The 22,223-nt window shown below is 35.3% G+C and overlaps 1 protein-coding gene across 2 annotated transcripts in view; it reads left to right on the top strand.

The window, feature by feature from the left end:
• MANEA (mannosidase endo-alpha) overlaps positions 1-22,223 on the top strand; it is an 88,720-nt gene that overhangs the window by 13,547 nt on the left and 52,950 nt on the right. Inside the window, exon 2 of one of the 2 annotated variants that reach the window (XM_020998284.2) lies at positions 17,870-18,455. The exons of the other annotated variant lie outside the window; for it this stretch is intronic. Within the exon in view, the coding sequence (XP_020853943.1) occupies positions 17,909-18,455 (547 nt within the window). The 5' untranslated portion in view covers positions 17,870-17,908. The remainder of the gene's footprint in view (positions 1-17,869; positions 18,456-22,223) is intronic. 2 annotated transcript variants of the gene reach the window in all.

The following is a 22,223-nucleotide window of genomic DNA, read 5'->3' as shown; positions in this document are numbered from 1 at the left end:
GAAATGAAGTTCCCTAGCCCAGATGAACGTCATTTTTGGATACTAAAAGAAATGACAAGAATTTTGATGGTATGTTACTGAATCACTGTGAGTTATATTTGAAAGATCATTGAGACGAGAGGTATCACAGGACTGGAGAAGGGCAAAAGTTCCTTTTTTTTTTTTAAGAGAGACAATAGAGTATACAAACATAGGCTAGTGAGCTTGTCTTCAATTTCTGATGAAATTTTAAGATGTATTTAGGATGTATTGTTTAAAAATATCTTGGAAAGGGAATAGTGACCAGAGTCACTGTGGCTTCTTCAAGAATAACTAATACTTATTTCCTTTTTTTTTTTTAAAGCATTGTTAAATCGGTATATTGGGGAATGCTGCTGGTATCATTTACCTAGATTTTAGCAAAGCATTTATTTGATTAAGACTCCATACTCTAATGGAAAAGAAATGAGCTAGATCATACTAAAATTAGATGGATCCAGAGTTGATTGAATGTCCAAATGTGAAGAATAATTATTAATGTTTCAATGTTAGCTTGGAAAGAAATTTAAAATAGAGTGCCTCAAGTATCTGTGCTCAGACTTGTGCCATATGACATTTTTATCAGTGATTTGGATAAAGACATAAATGACATGCTTATCAAATTTGCCTATGGCACAAAGCCAAGAAGGCTAGCTAATCATATATTGCGTGGCAGAGTCAGGATACAGAAAGATTTTTAACAGGCTGAAATATTGAGCTGACTCTAACAAAGATGAAATTTAATGAATATAAATGTAAAGTGTTAAACTTGAGTTTAAAATCTGTTTCACAAGTTCAACATGGAGAATACATGAAAGAGACTGAAAAAGACAGTGGAGTTTTAGTGGACTGCAGGCTCCTTATGTCATAAGTGTAGTATGGTAGTTAGAAAGGCCTTCTTAGATAGTGTTCAAATTTAGGAAGGATATAATATGAAAAGATTCAATAGAATCTTTTATACTCTTCTTATGGAAAAGATATCAAAATGTGGGCTATATGGTAGTATAATAGGATAAGTTTGGAACTGATTGAATGGCTGTGTTCAAAGAATAGTCATTGCCAACTTGGAAGGTGTCTAGTGGAATGTCACAGGGAGCTGGCTTGGGCATTTTTTTTCAGTGACTTAGACAACATATATTGCATCCTTATTAAAATCTACAGATGTTGTGAAACTGGGGGGTATTTGTCTTACAGTATGACAATCAGGATGCAAAAAAGATCTTAAACCCAATTTAGATGAAATTAACAGGGATTAACATAAAGTCATACTTGGATTTAAAGTGTTGACTTCACAAGAAGATGGAAGAGGAATGCTTAGATAGCAGCTTAACTGGGAAAGAAAGGAATGTTTTTGTAGGCTGGAAAATTTGTTAGTCATTAGGATGTTAGAGCAACTAAAAAAGCTAATAAAATTTGGGCTGCATTAAGATTCATGGCTTCTAGAATCTAGAAGGTGATTTTTCCCTTTGTTTTGTTCTTACCATATTTGTAGTACTGTGTTTAGTTTTAGTAATCACAGTTTAGGAAGGACATTAATAAACTAAGCTAGAGAATGTCTAGAGAAGGGTGACCAAAATGGTGAAGGTCTTTGAATTTCATGCTGTATGAGGACTGGTTGAAACCACTGGGTTTGTTTTATACTGAAGATAGAAGACTCCATTAGGGCCAGGGTGGAAAGGGGAGGGGAACAAAAGATAGTTCTTAAGTATTTAAAAGGCTCCCCTTACTTAGAAGCCTCTTAAACCTGTTCTGTTTGGCCCCAGAGGGCAGCACTATTAAGATGGGTAATTTGTAGAGTTAAACCTAGCCTTAATGTAAAGAAAAATCTTAACAATTAAAGAGTATTTGAAAGTGGAATAGTCAGCCTCAGTTTGTAAAGCGAAGGGATTGCTCACTTTTTGGGTATGTTGTAAAAGGAAATTCTTTTTTGGGAATACATTGCACTAAATAGTCAATGTGGTCCCTTCCAACTCTGAAATTCTCTGTTTTCAGATAATGGAAACAAAACTTTACTGGACAATGTCAGGGAACTGTTTAAAGTAATTTAATTTGGTAGGATTGTAAAGTGTGAAGGGCAATATTATAAGATAAGCCAATTATGGAATTTTGAAACTGGGTCATAAAGGCTCCTAAAGATGATTTAAGGAGTTTGAGTTTTCTTTGACATTGAATGAAAGGTTTGGGGTTTGGGTTTTTTATTTTATTTTTTTTTGTTTGGTTTTTGTTTGTTTGTTTTGTTTTTTTAAGCAGGGAAGTAAGATGATCAGCCTGTGCAATAAGAAAATTCTTGGCAATTGTACATAAAATAGATTTTAAAAGTAAGGAGAGATTGAAAACAAGTAGACCATTTGGAAGGGAACTATAGTAATCATGATAGAAATTATAACCAGGAGGATGGACAAAATTTTTAGGTCTTAAAATGGGCAAGTCTTGGACAATTATTGGATGGATATAGGTAGTAAGGGAATGGAAGAACTAATCAAATTTTGAAGCCTAGAAGAATGTTGGCATCATTAACAAAAATAGGGAAGATTCAAGTAGCAGATGTTAGGGAAAAGATAATGCTTTAGTTTTTAAAATATTAAATTATAGATGCCAGTGAAATATATTGCTGGTGATATATAGCAGAGATGAGAGTCTGTAGCTCATTCGAGAAGATGGGGATAGATTTGGGACTCTTACATATTGGAGGTCACTACAGAAGAGCATGACAAGAAAAACAGAGAGAGTAAAGGACAGAGGACCAAAGACAGAGTCTTGTCTAAATAGTGCCTACATTTAAGGGAGAGAATGCTGAGACCCCAAAGGGTGTAGTGAAAGAACAATGAGAGACATAGAGGTGTGGCATTTAAAAAGTTAGAGAGACACAGTTTCTGGGTAATTTCATCATTTTATTAGTAAGGCCATCATGTTTTTTAATAAAAAGATGGTCATTTGGGTGTCTCTCTTTGACCCCTCATGGTGGTGTACTCACAGTTTATATGCTCATGAAAGAGTAGATGTTCTTGAAGGTGGCAATCAACTCTACAGATGTTGTGAAACTGGTTAATAATTAATGAGAAGGTAAATATTTCAATGGGAGGATGAGCTATGTTACAGTGAGGGTCTTGGGGTACATGACTTTTATTACTCAGATCTTGGTCAAAGAGACTTATCAATTTCCCTATCACCTGTCTTGACAGAAGGGAGAATCAACTCTTCCCAGATCTGTATGAGCAAACACTGCGACCAGGAATGCACCCTATAGACTTAAACTTAGAATTTCTTTTACTGTCTTTGATTGGATCTCTGCCATCCTGGCTGGGTAAGTCTTTTAGAAAGATTTCCCACACTGGTTGGCTTCTGGATGAAGAACTAGAAAAAGGGAAGAACCTTGATCCTAATGCAATAATTAGTTGTCAATACCAGAGAGAAAAATCAGTTCTCACAGAGGAGAATAATGAGCATTGTATTTTAGAAGTCAAGGGAGAAGAGGTTGTCTAGAAGAAAGTAGTGGTCTTTAGTGTTAGTGTTAGATGATCCTGGCAAGTCAGGAAGTATAAAGGACAGTAAATATTGTGATGGTGATCATTTTAGAGGTTGTCACATTAGAATGAGAGGGTTTTTTTTTCCTGCCAAACAAGAAAAAAGTCACATTATTTGATTTAATATGCATCCTGAATATGGTCCCAAATCAATAAGGACATTAAAATATCAACTGCTGGTAGACAATAAACCATGTCAGCTGCACCAACTCATCACAGGTTTTTTATGTAATATTAGTTGAAAACTTGTGAGAATGGTTATAATATTGCTTTAGTTAATTTAAAAAATTAAAGGACCTCTTTCTATATATTTATAACTTTTGTACTTTCAAAAAACATTATTTAGAAGTAAAAACATTCATTATCCACTGACTTCACTGTGATGTGCCAAATGCAAGAGACAAGTAAGAGTGAATATTAGAGATGAGAAAACTTGTGGTAGTGTGTCATGTCCTTTATCTAAATAAAAGATGGTCTGATTAGGTTAATTAATATTTTTCTGTCTGCATTTCTTATGGCATAATTGAGGGAGAGTTTTGAATGAAACTAATTCATATTGGGGCAGCTTGGTGGCTCAGTGGCCCTGAAGTCAGGAGGACCTGAGTTAAATCCAGCCTCACACCAAACACTTGACACTTACTAGCTGTGTGACCTTGGGCAAATCACTTAACCCCAATTCCCAAAAAAGAAAAAAAAAGTGAAATAAAACCTAATTCATATTAATAAAATACATGTTATTCATGATACTAAATACTTTTAAATTGGCTGTTGCAAGTAAGATCCTATCTCAGTTTCTCTGTAAAGTGCCTACCTTATATGGATAGGTAAATAAATATAATATGAAACTTCTTCCCTTCCATGGCAACTTTTATAGCTTGCAACTCTTTATATACCATGCTTCTCTTTCAGTGAGGAATAAACACTTAACAGACCCTGGTTAGGTATATAAAAATAAATTAGAAAAATTACTCTCAGGAAATAGTTATCACAATTCTAGCTCTATTGGAAAAGTTGTGGATTTCTTTGAACATTTTTTTTGAAATTTTTAAGGACTTCAAAAAAGAAGTAAAGAGATCAGATGTTACCATTTAATCTTTGCAGTAAAGCTTGAGGAGATAGAAATGTCAACTGGTATCTTCTCATTCTAGATTTTGGAAATGAACCTCATCTAAAAGCTCATTAGAAGTTTCAAGGGAAGCTGGTTAGGTGCAGATCCTTGTCTTTCTAGAGCCAAACTGGGAAAATGAAACTGCCAGGAATTTACAATGCATTGCTAGTGGTTATGAAGGATTTTCAAGCTACTGCTTGAAGATAGTGAATTTAGAAGGGAAAGGCTGGTTTGAGAAGTAAACAGCTGGTTGAGAAAATACCTGAGAGAAAGATTTTGATTTCTGGGCCATGCCTTTTTATATAGGATTTTTATGGACTAGAAATGGGGTCTGTCTAATGAAGAACAATAAAAAAAATTTTTTTAGAGAATTACAAATCTGATCAAGAGGACTTTTAACTGAGATAACAGGAAAAAAGAAAACTGCAAATACATTTGCAAATCATATTTCACAACATTATCAGAAACAATAGCACAGAAGCCAGTATCTGGGAATAGGAGCAGCAGTAAAATGCATGGCTTTGATATCTGTAAACAAAAGTGCAAAATGTGGGTAATAAGATGCACAAAAGATTAACACAAGCAAATAAATTCTATCTCACAAGTATCACTGGGGCTTTAGTTGAATTTTTTTTTTTATTAGAACATGGCTAAGAAGAGTATATAAGGACCAGATTTGATAAAATGAGTGAGAGAGTAGCATTGCATGTTAAGAAGTAGTGTAGTATACTCATATAGAAATTCATGACTAGATGTGGGGGTGGTGAGCATGATGGAAAGATTGGTGGGGATCAACAGACAGAAAAAAAAATTTAAGTAATTATTATTTTAGTAGTATACTACTGATCAGTTGGCCAGAAGGAGGAAATAGATGATAAGTTTAACAAACAAGGGGCAAGTGATGGAGTATTTAACTGCCATGTACTGGATCCCTTTCTGAGCAGTGACTTAAATTCTCAGCTTGTCTTGATGATTTTATTTTCTTAAAGGTAGAGGAAATGAGAATATGCTGCTGTTTTAAACCAATACTGACCAATAAGGAAGAACTCATGACTGAGGTATTATGACACCATGGAATGAAATGTAAACATTTCATTTTAACTTGATGGTTAAGGAGAAAAAAGTTGGTCACAGTCTGACATGTAACCTAAAATTTGTGAGGGCAGATTTTAGATTTTCTTTTTATTCTTCAGGTATTTGTCTAAATCATCATAATTGTCATAATTGTCATCATGGTCATCATCACCATCATTGTAATATACACTATTACCTTTAGGGGTTACACTCACAACTGCTTTTTGAGGTAAAGAATATAGGAATTTTTCAGATTTTTAGAGAAGCAAATTGCTTAATTCTGAAGGGGAAACGAAGAAGAAGATGAAGTCCTGGCCCTCAAAGACCTTTCAGTCTAATATAAGGTATGACACATAGGCAGATAAATATTTAAATGCAGTCAGTTTATAAAAATGAACATATAAAATGCTGAATCAAATGAGGAAGAGCAAGCTTTCTCATGTCCGTGTTCAGGTGTTTGACTCATGCTTGGATCTTTCAGTAGTCTGTGTCACTTCTATTCTGTGATACACCAGGCTGACCAGGACTGTCACTGAAAAAGAGTGGATAATATCCCGTGACATGATGATGATGATGATGATGATGATGATGATATAGGAATTGATCTAAGAGAGATGGTGAATCTAAAAAGTGGAATTCTGATGACAAATGCAATTTCCTATGTTGAAGAAAAGAAAGTGCAATATAAAGAGACCCATTTGCACTCCTTGGTAATCTCAATAACACAGCTTGTATTTTAAAAAGATGTATAGAAAAAATGGGAAAAAAAATCAAAGGTAATTGAATGTGAATACAAAATACAGTCAAAATCTCTTAAGAATACTGTCTGGAGTGCTAAAGCTCAGAATGTTAGGCTGGTGATGAAATCCTAGGACAATAAAAATGACTCTTTAATCCATGTTGGAAGTGTGAGAAGGGATAGGACTACGATTTGGGGTGAATAAGTTGAGGATAATAGGTGACAGAAGACTGAACTGTTTAACTCCAGATTTTATCATTATTTTTTTTTTCTGTAAAGGGGAATGACCTTTGGAATAGAACAAAAATAGTTACCAGGATATTAGAAACAATGTTAAGGGAAATGACTATAAGAGAACCCCTTAGCTGCCCTCAATTAACTTTAGCCACCCTCAGCTAAAGTCATTAGATATGGACAGACTATATTCAAGATGCTGAAAGAGCAAGCAGGGTAATTTCTGAGCCATTCTCACTGATGTTTGAAAAATCATGAACAATAAGAGAGGCCTTGCTGCAGGATTTGAGATGTACAGATATTCCACCAAAAAAAAAATGCAGCAACAACAACACCAGACAGTAGAACCAGCAAATCTTAGATTAGTAAGCATGGCTTTGATTCGTGGAAAAAATTTAAAATGTATGGATGGTGTGGGATCATTTAGGACAGGAAGTAAAATTTTTTAAGAGCCAGCATAACAAAATAATTGGGCTGTTAAATCAGAGAAATTTGATAAACACTATATTAGGCAAAGTCCTATATTTATACAAATATATCCTATATTTGTAGGTAATATGAAAAGAAATGGACTAATGATAATAGATGCATTCAGATCTGGTTGAGTGGCCAAACCCAAAGAATATTCAGTGTTAGCTTGGAGGAATAAGGTTTCTAGTGAAGTGCTTGTCTTCTGGGACTCACTGAGACCCGGCTTCCTCCTGATGATACCAGTTCCTTCACCATTTTCTTCAGTACCAGCTACATTTTTTCTCACTCTTTATGGCAGGGAATGCAAATGCTCTTTGCTTCTCATTGCCACTTTCAGACTCTCCTTCTACCACTACCACCACCACCACCACCACGAAACATCTTCTTGTTTGGAGTTCATACCATCTAAATTTATGACCCAGTGGAGATCTTAATGACTCTTCTCTATCATCTCCAAGTATATTTTCCTTCCTTCCTCTGTCATTTCAGTGCCTGGCTTATAGTTTTCTCTCTTTTCCATCTTTTGTCTTTATTTAGGGGACTTTAACGTACATATTGATACTCCTTAAAATATCCTAAATTTCCAGTTGTTAAATCTATTCACTTCCTATGAGCTACTCCTCCAATCCATCTCAGGTACACTATCACTTATATATGTTGAATTTCCTTGTTCACAAACTATCTGATCATAATTGTTTATGATTCTGTTGTTCCCCATTCCCTAAATTCCCTAACCATGTTCTTTATCCCCACCATGACCTCCATCTATACTGGCTGCATATATTTCCTTTCCCTATCTTGACTCCATGGTGAAGTACCTCACCTTTATACTCACTGGTCTTCTTATGCTGTGAAATGAAGCTAGAGGATATGCTTATTGGACCTAGTACAATTTTTTAAATTAAATTTCATCTGGGCCTTAAATGCATCAAGGAAAATAATATTTTCCTCCTGAATAGGAGGAGATGTTAGGGAGCCATTGGAGTTTACTGGGCAGGGGAAGGGGAGAAGAGTAGCAAAAAGACTATAAGAGACTACATAACAACTTTTTAAAAACTCCTCATCTCTCTTCAACCAGGTACCAGGGTGTTTCTGTTGTTGTTGTTGTTGTTTTTGGGTTTTTCTAAAGCAACGACTTGATTTTGTCACCCTTGCTCACTCAGTGACTTCTGGTAGTTTCCAAGATCAAATATAAATTCCCCCATTTGACACTTAAAGCTCTTTGTAATTTGGTCCCTTCTTACCTTTCCAGTTTTCCACATACTGTTTGTTCTACAAAGTGGTCCCATTCCATCCTATCTTTTCCAGCATATTACCCCCTCTATCATCCCTACTCTCTTATTTTTGATCTTTCCTTGTCTACTGGCTACTTCTCTACCGTCCATACACATACTCATGTCTCCCCATCCCCAAAACACCCTCACTTGTTCCTTTCTTCTCCACTAGCTATCATCCTATTTCTCTTCTCTCTTTTGTGGTTAAACTCCTTGAGAAGGCCATCTACAATCTACTTCCTTTATGCTCACCCTTTTAACTCTCAACATTTTGGCTTCTGACCTCATCATTCAACCCAAGCTACTCTCTCCAAAGTTACCAATGATCTTTTTATTGCCAAATTTAATTACCTTTCTCAGTCTTCATGTTTCTTGATCTCTGTAGCCTTTGACATTGCCAGTCACCTCCTTCTCCTTTGATACTCTTTGCTCTCTATGCTCCTGGTTTTTCTACTTATCTAATTGCTCTTTCCCAGTCTTCCTTACTGCATCTTCTTCCAGCTCCCATCTTCTAATGTGGGGATCCCTCAGGGCTCTCTCCTGGATCATCATCTCTTCTTCCTCTACACTATTTCATTTGGTGGTCTCATCAGCCCTCATGGATTTAAATATCATCTCTGAGCTGATGATTCCCAGATCTACTTATCCAGCCCTAATCTCTCTTATGACCTCCAGTCTCACATCTCCAACTGTCTGTCAGAAATCTTGAACTGAATGTCCCAAAGGTGTTAAATTCAACATGTCCAAAACTGAACTCATTATCTTTCCCCCGAAATCCTTCCCCCTTTTAAACTTCCATGTTGCTGTTGAGGGTATGACCATTCTCCCAGTCACTCAGGCTTGCAACCTAGGTGTTATCCTTGATTCCTTGCTCTCACCTGCTGTATCCAATGTGTACCTAAAGCCTGTCGATTTTGCCTTCATAACATCTCTCACAAACCCCTTTTCTCCTCTGATACTTCACCACCCTGCTGCAGATCCTCATTACCTCATACTTGGGCTATTGCAATAGCCTATTGTTTGTTCTCCCTACCACAAGTCTCTCTCCACTCTAGTCCATCTTTCATTCAGCTATAAAAGCGAGCTTCCTAAAGTGAATATTAACCCTGCTCTTCTCCCCACCCTTCTCCTCTTTCTCCCCCTCCCCTGCTTAATAAACTCCAATGGCTCCCTATCATCTCCAGAATCAAATGTGAAATTGTGTTGGTCATTTAGAGCCCTTCACAACCTTCCTCCCCTACCACAGGCACACCTTTCCAATATTCTTACACTGTCTCTTGTATCCTGGGATGCAGTAACACTGTACTTCTTGCTACTGCTCACGCTAGAAACTGCATCTCCAAGCTCAGGGCATTTTTACTAATTTTATGCCAGGAATTTGCTCCCACTACATCTCTGTCCCCAGGCTTCCCTGGTTTACTTAAAATCCCAGTAAAAATCCCACAGGAAGCCTTTCCTCATCCCCCTTAATTCTAATGCCTTCCCTGTGTTAATTATCTCAAATTATCTTATACAGAATTTGTTTACAAATAGTTCTTTGCTGTTGACCCCTTGAGCTCCTTGAGAGCAGGTCCTGTCTTTTGCTTTTCTTTGTAGCCCCAGAATTTAGCATATTGCCTGGCCCTTACTAGATCCTTAATGGTTCAATGGGTAGAGTGCTAGGCCTGGACTCAGAAAGTTGTTGTTGTTGTTGTTCGTTGGTTTTCAGTCGTGTCCAACTCTTCATGACCCCATTTGGGTTTGTGGGGGTTTTTTTGTTTGTTTGTTTGTTTTGTTTTTTCTAGCACATTGTTACAGATAAGAAAACTGAGGCAAACAGGGTTAAGTGATTTGCCCTGGATCACACAGGTAGTAAATGTTGAGGCCAGCTTTGAATTCAGGAAGTTGAGTCTTCCAGCCTCTAGGCCAAGCACTTTTTCTACTGTGCCACCTAGCTGGAAGACCTAAGTTTAAACCCTAATGTTGTCAAGGGTCATAGAGAGAATTTAGTAAGATAGTGGGTTTTGCTATGTTTTGATCAACTTAAAAGCAGAAAGATAAGGGAAGGAAAAAATGAATATACAATGGAAAATGGGAGAGAGAAGGTTTACAATTTCATATAATTAGAGTATGTAAATAGAAGCTATACAAACAAGGAGGAAATATTTGTGGAAGTGGGCTCCGTAACCTCAAAATACAAGCATACCAGCATACACACACGTACACACAAAATTTGGTGCAATATTCTCACATCTATAGGGACCTGGGAGAAGTGGGAGGAGAAGAAGGAATAAGAAAGAGGGTAGGTCTAGGGGAGAATTGGTCATAAGGAAAATAAACTCCACCTTCAGAGAATGGATGATGAAGCTTAAAAGAAATGCTAAAAACTTGTAATTGGGTTCATGGTAAGGCGAAGAGAAGAAATAAAGGGCAACGGAAGCAGATTGCTTCAAACAGATCAGTAGTATTGATAGACTCCACTTTCACCATTCTTTTCTTCTTTGTAAAGGGGAAAAGAGAGGAAATAATTGAGAGGAAAAGATTGAGGGAAATACAGAATTAACAGTTTGTAACTGCGTGTAGAACTTTCCCATAAAATGGATCAGGATAGCAGAACAGATTAGAAGTCAGAATCCAACCAAATTTTGATTATAAGAAACTCACTGGAACGATAATGATTCACCCAGATATAAAATAAAGAATTGAAGCAAGATCTGTTATTTTAACTGTAAGAAAGAAAGAAAGAAACAAACAAACAAAGAAAAGAAAGAAAGAAAGAAAGAAAGAAAGAAAGAAAGAAAGAAAGAAAGAAAGCTGGAATAGCAGTTAGCAATTATAATGTCAAACAAATCCACAGCAAAAATAGACTTGCCTAAGAGATAAACATGGCAACTGCATTGTCATTAAAGACATGACAGGAAATGAATTAACATCAGTACTTCATATATAAGCACCAAAGGGCATAGCATCCAACTATTTAAAGCAAAAGATGAATTACAGAAAGAAAGAAATAATAAAACCATAATAGCTGGGGACCTCATTATACCACTATAGCTATCTTAAACCAGAAAAAGATCACACTATAAAACAATATGGCTTAGGGTTAGCATTCTATTCTTAACAGAAAATAGTCATTTAATCTCCTAAAACTACTTAATTTCTTCTTTGGGTGCTCAAGTGCCCTTTCCTAAGTAATCACAAGTGACCTGAATCTCTGATTTCATTAGCATAGGGAATTCCTGATGAAGAAAATCTCTTTTCCAATACACATTTGCATCTTTCCTGAAACTGATAGTCTTAGAAGTTAAGTGACTTACAGCCAGTATATGGCTATGTTAGGTGAGACTTGAATCTGACTCCAATAAAATAGAGTAGAGTAGAATAGAATAGCGTAGCATAGCATAGCATAGCATAGCATAGCATAGCATAGCATAGCATAGCATAGCATAGAATACCTAGTATTTACATAGAGATTTAAGATTTGCAAAGTACTTTACATTTCTTATCTCATTTTCTCCTCAGGACTATCCTTTGAAGTAAGTATTGTTATTATTATGCCCATTTTACAGTTGAGAGTCAAACAGAGGGTAATTGATGGGGGTATACAGGAGCTACTTAACTGTCTGAGAGTAGATTTGAACTCAGGTCTTCCAGATTGAGTCCAGAACTCTATCTACTATTCCTTTACCTGCCATCAACTCAATTTAATTAGAAAGTTAGTTTTCTATCTACTCTGCCATGATGTCTCACATTGCGTGTCATAGCAAGTCAAAATGTATCCATCTGACTTTCAAGGCTCTCCATGCTTCCACCTATCCCTGTAAGTTATCAAACCCTGTTCCCCCCTCTGGTTTTTTTGTTTGTTTGTTTGTTTGTTTCTGTTTCCCCCTCTGTAATGATGTTCTTCCATTTCTGTTAGCATTTTCTCCTCCATACCTCATGAATGTTATTGTATTTATGGCTTTGTTTATATTGTTTTCTGCTTCCTACCCGGGATGCCCTCTTTAATCCCTAATGCCTGTCCATCCTTTAAGGATCATCTTAACTTCAACTACACTAGCTTTGGTTCATCTCTCACTTCTCTCAACTTCTATATAAATTATAGTGTATTTTATTTTGTAATGTTTTAAATTTTGAAATTATTTTGTGTGTATGTTTCCTCATCTGTAAAATGTGCTGGAGAAGGACATGGCAAATCACTTAAGTATCTTTGCCAAGAAAACCCCAAAGGGGTCATGAAAATTGGACACCACTGAGACAAACTCTTAGATCACCAGGACATGTCTTGCATGGTTTTTAATATCCCTTTACCGCACTTTGCATAGTGTTGGGCACATAGAATATACTCAATAAATGACTGATAAACTAAACGCCATAGGTGTTAATATTTTTAATACTTTGTATTATTTCTGGATTATTTATTACATATTCTGGATATAAAGTAAACATTTAATACTAACGCCCTGTGTTATGTTTTTTAGAATCCTCTGGCTAGTAAACAAGCACAGGCGGGTAGAGGAAAATACTGATTGATTCTAAGATTAGTGCTTCAACTGCCTGACTTTAAAGAGAAATATGTTCATTTCTCAAGTGATTATTGGCATATGCCTAATTGTTGATGAATTATTAACATTTTACCTACTCAGAATAGGATAACCTTTAAGTTGTATTTATAATTTGTTCACTTATATAATGATTATATTGGTGATGACAGTAAGGGGAGCCCAAACATGGTAATACATTTTGGAGAGTTTGAAAATATACCTGTATAGGGAGAAAGGGAAGGGAAGAAGCATTTCTATAGCATCTAGATACTGTGGTAAACACTGTAAAAATATTATCTCGTTTGATCCTCATTAACAGTCTTGTGAAGTAGGTTCTGTTATTATCCCCATTTTATAGTTGAGGAAACTGAGGCAAACAGGTTAAGTGACTTATCCAAATCACTTGCCCAAGGTCACAGAGCTAGTGTATGTAGTTACATTTGAACTCAGGTCTTCCTGACTGTAGGCCCCAGTGCTCTATCTGCTGTTCCACCTAACTGCCTCGTATATGTAGAGTCCTCCTTCAAAAGTCTGTGGAGTTTTAAGCATTAAAGCTTAAACTCCTAAAATTACTACAATCTATAAGCACAGACACAGGAAGGAAAAAGGAAAGATGAGGGTATAGGCCAAGGGAAAAACCATCTGAATGGAGCAGCTGAGGAACCAAGAGCCAATAGCTGAAGATATGACCCTGTCCTGCTAGCTACAGAAAAGGAAGAGCAGACCAAGGCCTGAGTGAGCTCTTTCAGTAATACCTCTTGGAAACTGTGAGCTTCACTGTTCATTTGCTACCCAGGATTACAGCTATGGCCTTTTCTGTTTCTCCCCTTATTCTTTTTCTAAACTCATAATTAATCATTTAAGAGAAAACTATCCCTAACCTCCTCTCATGAGGATTTCTATCTTCCCTAACCTTAACCCTACCTATGTCCTTCTCCAACCCTGCCCACCTCTTCTAATAGTTTTAAGCTAATAAGCTTAAATCTTCATTAAGACTTTTGGGATATTCTGTATAGTAAGATCCTTAAAATTTAGGTGAGAGAATTAAATAAACTTTATTAATAGTAATAATAAACCTTTTATACTACTACTAGTAGTAATAAAACATTTCTCCAAACCACTGAACTACTACAGTGATATAATGAAATCCTGAAACTTACCTACAAACTACATATCTAATTATGCTTAGGATGAACTTAAGAAAATGAGACCAAGCATAAGATAGGGGTAGAAAATTTGGAAGACAATATAAGTTAATGGTAAAATGAGGAATAATGCCTTCCAACTGCTTTAGACATTTTCATTCTCTATAGTTATGGGCTTCTTGTGGTGGTGGTGATGGTAGTGATTGTTGTCCTTTAAAAATTGTATTGTTCTTTCTTTTTGTATTACTGTATCTTTTTAAGGATTCCCACACACACACACCCAAACTGCCTCTTCAAAAAAAAATGCAATCAAGTAAAAGAAATGTCTAAAAACTCATGCATTATTTTGTACCTTCATTATTCATCACTTGCCTGCTGAGAAGCAAGAGGCATCTTTTATTACCTAGTCTTATTAGTGACTGCATTACCAGAGTCCTGAAATTTTACTAGGTTAACTTTAACATTATTATTGTCATTGATTAGTTGTTCTGTTTGTTCTGCTTATGTCTCCCTGTATCACTTTATATTATTCTTCCCAAGTTTATCTGAATTCTTCATATTTCTTATGATGCAGTAGTAGTCCATTACATTCATATATTACAGTTTGTTCTGTCATTCTCTAATCAGTGGGTCCCCATTTGTATTTTCCTGTCCTTTGCTACCAAAACCGTTCTACTGTAAATATTTTGTACATCAGAATATTCCTAGCAGTCTTTTTTTTTTTTGGTAGCTAAGAAATAGAAACAAACTAGGTGCTCATCATTGGGGAATAGCTAAACAAATTTGGTACTGTAGTGTAAAGGACTTCTGTGATAGAAGAAACAAATTGGGAAAGAGAGATGAGGCAATAGTGTCATTAAATGGAAGCCCATGACTATGGAGAATGAAAATACTTAAAGCACTTGGAAAACATTATTCTTCATTCCCTTGACCCACTCCTTCAGACTACTTTAACCACACATAGGGATGGTTACACAATAGATTTCATCATTACCAGTGTGTTCCACTTCCAATTAGAAAATCTGATATTCTCCCCATCTGACCATAGACATTTATCATTCTACCTTTCTCTATGCCTCATTTTTCCTAATTCTTCACCTTCAGTGAGACCTTAACTCTCTCTACCCTGCAGTGCTTTCTGAAGCCCTAACTTCACTTTTCTCTCAGCCTACTAGTAAGCCATTTCAACTCTTCACTGTTTTCTATTCTCAAATCCTTTGCCTCTGTCCTATGGCTACGCATCTCTTCTCGGAACTAAACTAAACTCTGGATTGCTCCTATTATCCACCTCATCTGATAAAAGAAGGTAGAAAAAAATCTCATTACTGTACTGACTTGGTAACTTACAAAGTCATGTTATCCAATCTCTTCCTTAAATGATTCCATATCTCACTCCCCATGGAAGCTCTTCCAAAACATTCCCTCCTCCTCAAGGCTCTCACACTTTGTTTTCCACCTTTGTCTCAGCTGATGACTTTGCCTCTTACTTTACTGAGGCCATTCCATCTGAGATCTTTTTTTCCTTTTCTCTTTACCTCTAACCTCCTTAATTTCAACTCTTCTCTTTTCCCCAATCTCTGACAAAGAGTGTCCCAGTGCTAAATAAATGTTTGCTGATCAGTTGTTTCTTAATTAAATTTATCAACAAGACTTCAACAATAGAGAACATTAGGAACAACACAGGAAATATCATAAACATCCAGGGAAAAGTACAGGGCATGTACAGAGAACTTTGAGTAGTACAGATTTCCTAGATCATGGAAAATATGATACAAGAATTCTAGGTAATGAGTTTAAACTTGTAAGCAAAATTGAAGAGTTTTGAGCAGAATAAGCTCTATGACCATCTATATAGCTAAGGAAAATATGTCTTAACATATTATTAGGAATGGACAGTGGAGAGAATGAAGGTATGAAGACCTGTTAAGAAGCTATTGTAATTAAAATACTAAATTTAAAAAAAAGAAGCAATTGTAATTGTTAAGGAAAATAGTAATAAGGCCTTATATTAGGATAGTATCAGTATGAAGGTAGAACAAATGACTTAAATTTAACTTTACATGAGAGATGAGAGAAGAGGAAGGAGTTATAGATAACACCAAAATTTAAAACATGGGAACCTGGGTGGTTCTACTGACAGAAATAGTCAGCTTATAAAAAGGATAGTTTTTTTGGGGAAAAATAATAAACTTGCTTTTGGACATATTATATTGCATACAATTCTACTTATAGAACTGATAGTTGGAACAGTAGTAGCAAGTAAGATTGCTAAGCAACAGCGAAAGAAAATGTTAAGGATAGCAACTTAATAGCCTGAAAAAAGTTTTGAAGAGCAAATGAACATTTAGAGAAGTGGCGAAGAAAATCAAGAGAATGTGGTGATGCAGAATGCAAAGGAGGCAGGAAAGATGGTGGTCAGTAATATATGCTATGGAGACATCGAGGGGACAAGGACTGGGGGGAGTAAACTATTTTATTTGGCTATAAGGAAGTATAACTAGTGATCTTAGTGAGAGTGATTCATTGAAAACCAGTCACAAGGACAAAAGTTGGGAAAAAGTCATAGCATTAGCTATGGATAGCTTTTCCCAAAGAATAGAAAGATGGAATAGTACTTGATTGTGTAGACTAGTCAATTGAAGGCCTAGTTTTTTGTTTGTTTGTTTGTTTGTTTCCTGGAAAAATGCTACACATTTGCCAGCAACTGGGAAGAGTGAGTGGATAGAGTCTGAAGGTTCTTTTAGAAGAGTGAGGTTTAACAAGGTCATGGAGGTAGTGGAATGAGATATAAAAAGTCTTTCTTTGAGATTGCTGGGAGAAAGAGAGAGAGAAGAATAAGAACAAGAAGAATGCTGAGAAATTTTGTGGAGATTAAGGGTATGGGAAATTTATTAATTGAAGAGTCTGTACCTTCCATTAGTTGTTTGTCTATCTAAATTTTCTAAGTAAGCAAGACTTAAAGGCATCTAATCTAACTTCCTTTGTTTAGAACATATATAGTAAGTCCTAGATAGCCCGTGAGTAAATATACTTTTTGTAAATTTCTACAGCAAAAACCAAAATGGTTTGCTATCAGCTAACTTTTTTTTATTCCCTGTAATAACTCTTGGAACTTTAAGCTTCATGCTGAAAAATTATTTGTAAAAACTTTTAAATTGTGAACATTTAATTATTGTCATTTCTTAGGAATACTTTTCTTTGAGACTTCAAAACTTGGTAGTAAGAAATCAGGAACTAATACCTTTCACCTTTTTTTCCCTTTTTATTAAACGCTATCTTTTCCTTTGATTACATTCATTTATAGAATGTGAAGACTTCTTTAGAAGAAAGATACAGAGTAATCCCTTTTGATGTGGGTTTTGAATACAAACTTAATTAACCTGTAGGTAGTTTCTGTTAATTAATTATTAGATCTTCCTGTTAAAAATAATACTTGGGAAATTTTAGCACACATAGATAATAAGATTCCTTCTGTCTTAGTAGTAATTTATATATAAAAAGTTAAATAGACTTGACTTTATCCTTACTAAATTTAATTAGCATTTAAATGAAATTGACAACTCCAGACTATTTTTACAATTCGTATTAAAATGTAAGTCTCGGACTTTCATCAAAATTACTACTTAAAATTAGTATTAACACATTTTTTCATGAGTTTCTTAGTGCTGTGAATATTAAAGTATATATTTTTAAATTTAGATTATATAGGAGAGTATCGTTAATACTATTTGCTAATTTTTTTTCTTTAATAAATTGCAGCTGGACATTTGTCTCTTTGGATTCTAAAATAATGTCATCATGGCAAGATTTCGAAGAAGAACATGCATCATTTTGTCACTTTTTGTTTTATTTATTTGCTCCCTGATGATGGCTTTGAAAACTCTGAGACCTGATAGAGCTGTTTTTGGGGATCCATTTGGACTTGATCTTCTACCAGAACTTCGCCAACGCAAAGTACACTTGGAAACTAAGCCTGACATGCCAAATAGTGCCAGGGATGATAGTATAACAAACAGCAAGAATATAAAGAGTGTTGCTGCCAGTAGCCTAAAATTTCCTGTGGTGCCTGAGATAAACATGGAAAAGCTTCCATCCCCTAATTATAATTTTCATGTATTTTACTATAGTTGGTATGGAAATCCACAATTTGATGGTAAATATTTACATTGGAACCATCCCATCTTACCACACTGGGATCCCAAAATTGCTAAAAATTATCCAGAGGGCGACCACATTCCTCCAGATGACATTGGGTCCAACTTTTACCCTGAGTTGGGAACTTACAGCTCCAGAGACCCTTACATCATAGAAACTCATATGAAGCAAATGCGCTCAGCTTCAATTGGTAATGACTTTTTTATTTGTTATTTTGATTTGTTTGTGTCAGTCCATTGATAATTTAGACTTTAGATCTTAGTAATCATATTCTACTTTATAAGGCATCTTGGTGCCTAAAGGTAGCGATGGAGTAGTAGGAAGATTTCTAGATCTAGATACTGGAAACCGGGGTTTTAATTCCAGTTCTCAAAATAACGTTGGGCAAATCATTTAATGTCGCTTAAGTTTCTCATGGTACAGTGGAAAGAACACTAGATTTGGAATTATAGGAAGGAACCAGTTCAAAATCCAGTGCTGTCAGCTATTTCATTTTAGGCAGATCCCTTCTTCTGCCTGGGTCTGTATAATTAAGACGTTAAACTAGATAATTTCTAAGCACCCTCTCAATAAATTCCTGATCCTGTGATATCTTATGGAGAGATAATACTTCCATTACCTCCTTCTCAGGGCTTTTGTGATTAAAGCCCCTTGTAAACCCTTAAAGTGTGAATTGCTGTTTGTTGTTATGACCATAACCCAAATTGAAACCTTTTGGCTTTTAGTCAGTTTTCTCAAAACCCAGGGAAAACTACCTTTCAACAGTGCTGTTAATTAATTATACAGGCTCTTCTATTTCTTTTCCGTTTTTTTTTTCCTTTTTCTCCTTTCATTTTGTCTGTTTCAAAAATTATTTAATAGTGCCCTAGGGAAGGTAGGAGTGATAAATTTCAAATTAGCTAATGCTGCCCTTTTTAACTTGATCTAGTAAGATCAAATGTAGCAAGTTGACAGTAACCAGAAAAAAAAAGTTTTCTAACATGAATTTAAACTGTTCCAATTCAGGTTGTTTCAAGTATTCCTTTTGAATACATTAGATGCTTTTCAAAGGAATCCTATTGAAAACCTTTTTGCAAAATAAATAATTGTTCTTTAATTTGTCTGCTATGGAAATCTCAATTTTTACTTCATCATTCTCTAAGATAAAATCCATAAAACTTAGGGATTTACCTTACTTTAAGTGATTGCTTAAGTGGAAGGAGAAACAACTTGGAACTCTTAGAGAAATGGGGGTTCCAAAGTAAAGTAGGAATTAATTATGAGAAGCATTAACCACATTCCAGGCAGATGTAGCCTACTCAAATATTGACCTATCTGTCCCAGAATTGTTATAGTATTGTAATATCACCAATTAAATATTTTGAGATGATGAACATCTATTAAAAACACTTAAGAAAAGGGAGCTTTATGAACTCAGTATGTGATTTTCCAGGATAAAGTTAGGGAGGCCCTGGGAAGTTTATACACTCTTTCTGATTTACCAGCTTGGGAGAACATGAGTAGCAAATGATAGAATCCTCACATTCAGTACTAAAAATGGCATGGGGAAGTCAGGACTGCTGAGATGTTTAGGAAATGAAAATGATTGAGTTTTTATTTTGGGGAGTTTTTGTTGTTGTTTTTGTTGGAGAGCAGCAGGTGGTGAAGAAATAAGCTTGAGTTCTCTATAATGTGAAATATGGTTTTTAACAGGCTTGCAAAGATCTGTGATTTCCCCTACTCTTATTCACCATTACCACTATGCCTTATGCCGTGGCTTGGCCATTTCAGTACTTGGGACATAGTACTAACTCCATCTCATGTCTACAAGCAACAGCAGCCCTGGGTGGTGAAAGCAGTAGATCTAGGTAACTCCTGTTTTATCCCTTTGATGAACAGGACAGCTGGTTCTTCTAGGTTTTAAGAGGATCTCATACTATTAGAATACTTTGAGTACCCTAATGCATATGGCTTAATATTGGAACTTGAATCTGTCTGTTCATATTTTACTATCTTATAATTATTGCTGTTAAAAATTCAGGATATCAGGATTAAATTTCTATTCACTATGGTAATCTGGAGCCTGAACTTTGAGCCCCGTATTAGGGTATAAGCAGTAAAAATCTTTTAAATTGTCATAACCTGACATGAAAATAGCAATGTTATGTAGAAACAGAAATGCATCTTGTGGGTTGTTCTTTACTACTTCTTCAATATACAGTCTGATAATGTAATTACATCCAGATCTCATTATTAGACTAAATTTTGGCTAGGTAGCTGTATAATAATGGTTTGTCACAAAGATTTTTAGCATTTTATCACTCAAGCTTTATTTTTTTCATCATTCTAAAATGAAAAAAAAGTAATTTTTTCCCCTTTATTTTCTGAGCTCTTACATCTCTTCTTGTTGCTTCTAACCAAATAGGTAGGAACAAGGGAGGGAGTTTGTCCATTTCTGAGGTACCAACAACTGATAGGAGGGGAACTAGGCCAACAGGAACTTAGATAAACCTAAACCTGCTGGTTTTCAGAAGTAGTGAATTTAATATATTCCTAGCCTTATAGCCTTAGAAGAGATACATTAATGTCTACAAGACACCACATATACTTTTTTTTAATTTTAAATTTTTTTTAAAATTTAAAAATTTAAAATTTAAAATATTTTCTTAAACTGGTTGTTTTCAATGACTACCATATTATAAAGAATTTTCCACATATCCAAATTTAATTCCTTTTAAGTTTTTTTAAAATTTCCCACTTCCTTAACAATGTCTTAAGGAAGTTCTTAAGTGATGATGTTTTAATAGTCCTCTACTCTGTCCTGCAAGAACATATTAATTTATATCAGGTTTCTTTTTGGGATGGAGAAGGGGAAGAAGAAGAAGAGGTGATATGTTTTGGAATAATTTATAGAGGAAAACCTTTTATAAAAACAAACCAACCTTTTTACAAGGCATGGTTTTTTCTAACATTTTAATCCTTATATAGAACAGGAGTTCTTAACCTGAGATTTGGCAACTTACAGTTTTTAATATTTTGATAACTAATTTGATGTAATTGGTGTCCTTTGTAATCCTGTGTATATTATATTATGCATTTTCAAGCATGATTGTTGAGATGGGGGCCATAGGCCTTACCACACTGCCAAAGCAATCCATGACAACAACAGCAAAATATTGAAAACCCCTAGTTTAGCCACTCATTTTGAAAAGATATTCTTATAATTTAAAAGAACCAAAAATCCCCATAGAGTTAAGATAAGAGGATAAGGAACAAAGATCTTTGTTTTGTATGCATTAACACTGCAAAGGACGCAGAATTGGATCCCATGTGGAAAGATTGCTGAGTCTCAGTCTGTGGACAAGTTAATTAAAAAATTAAAAAAAAATCACTCTTTCCCAGGATCTAACTAATATGATTTTGAAGTACTGTACATGCTATGTCATGAAACAGTTAATCTTATTAATTTTGGATAGCACAAATGCTTTGGGGAAAAAAATTATTTTCCGTGTTACAAAGAGTAGCAGTCATGTAGAGCTCTCTTCATTATAGATCACTTTGGGCTCTGTTTCTTTGGGCTGTGAGCACCAAGTTGGATTGAGAAAATGCTTAGTCTTACTTTGATTTTTATACAAACTAAACAATGCTTTTTCTGGAAAGATTATTTTATATTTTCATTTTTTGACGAGAAAAAATTTAGGTTTTGTATATTCATAGGGCCAGTCTGTTGCTTTTAGATAAATGTTTATTGACTAATAGATGGATGATTTTTTTTTTTAGGCATTTGGGGTTAAGTGACTTGCCCAGGGTCTCACAGCTAGTAAGTGTCAAGTGTTTGGTCTGAGGCTGGATTTGAACTCAGGTCCTCCTGACTTCAGGGCCAGTACTCTATCCACTGTGCCACCTAGCTGCCCCAACTTTTTTGTTTTTCCAAAGCATATGAGCATAATTTACTCAAATACTTTGTCTGCAGTGCAGT

Source organism: Phascolarctos cinereus, unplaced genomic scaffold (assembly GCF_003287225.1).
Source record: "Phascolarctos cinereus isolate Bilbo 61053 unplaced genomic scaffold, phaCin_HiC Scaffold_5;HRSCAF=322, whole genome shotgun sequence".
Classification (NCBI taxonomy): domain Eukaryota; kingdom Metazoa; phylum Chordata; class Mammalia; order Diprotodontia; family Phascolarctidae; genus Phascolarctos; species Phascolarctos cinereus.
Note: the sequence above shows the minus strand (reverse complement) of the source record. Positions and strands in the feature narration are given on the sequence as shown.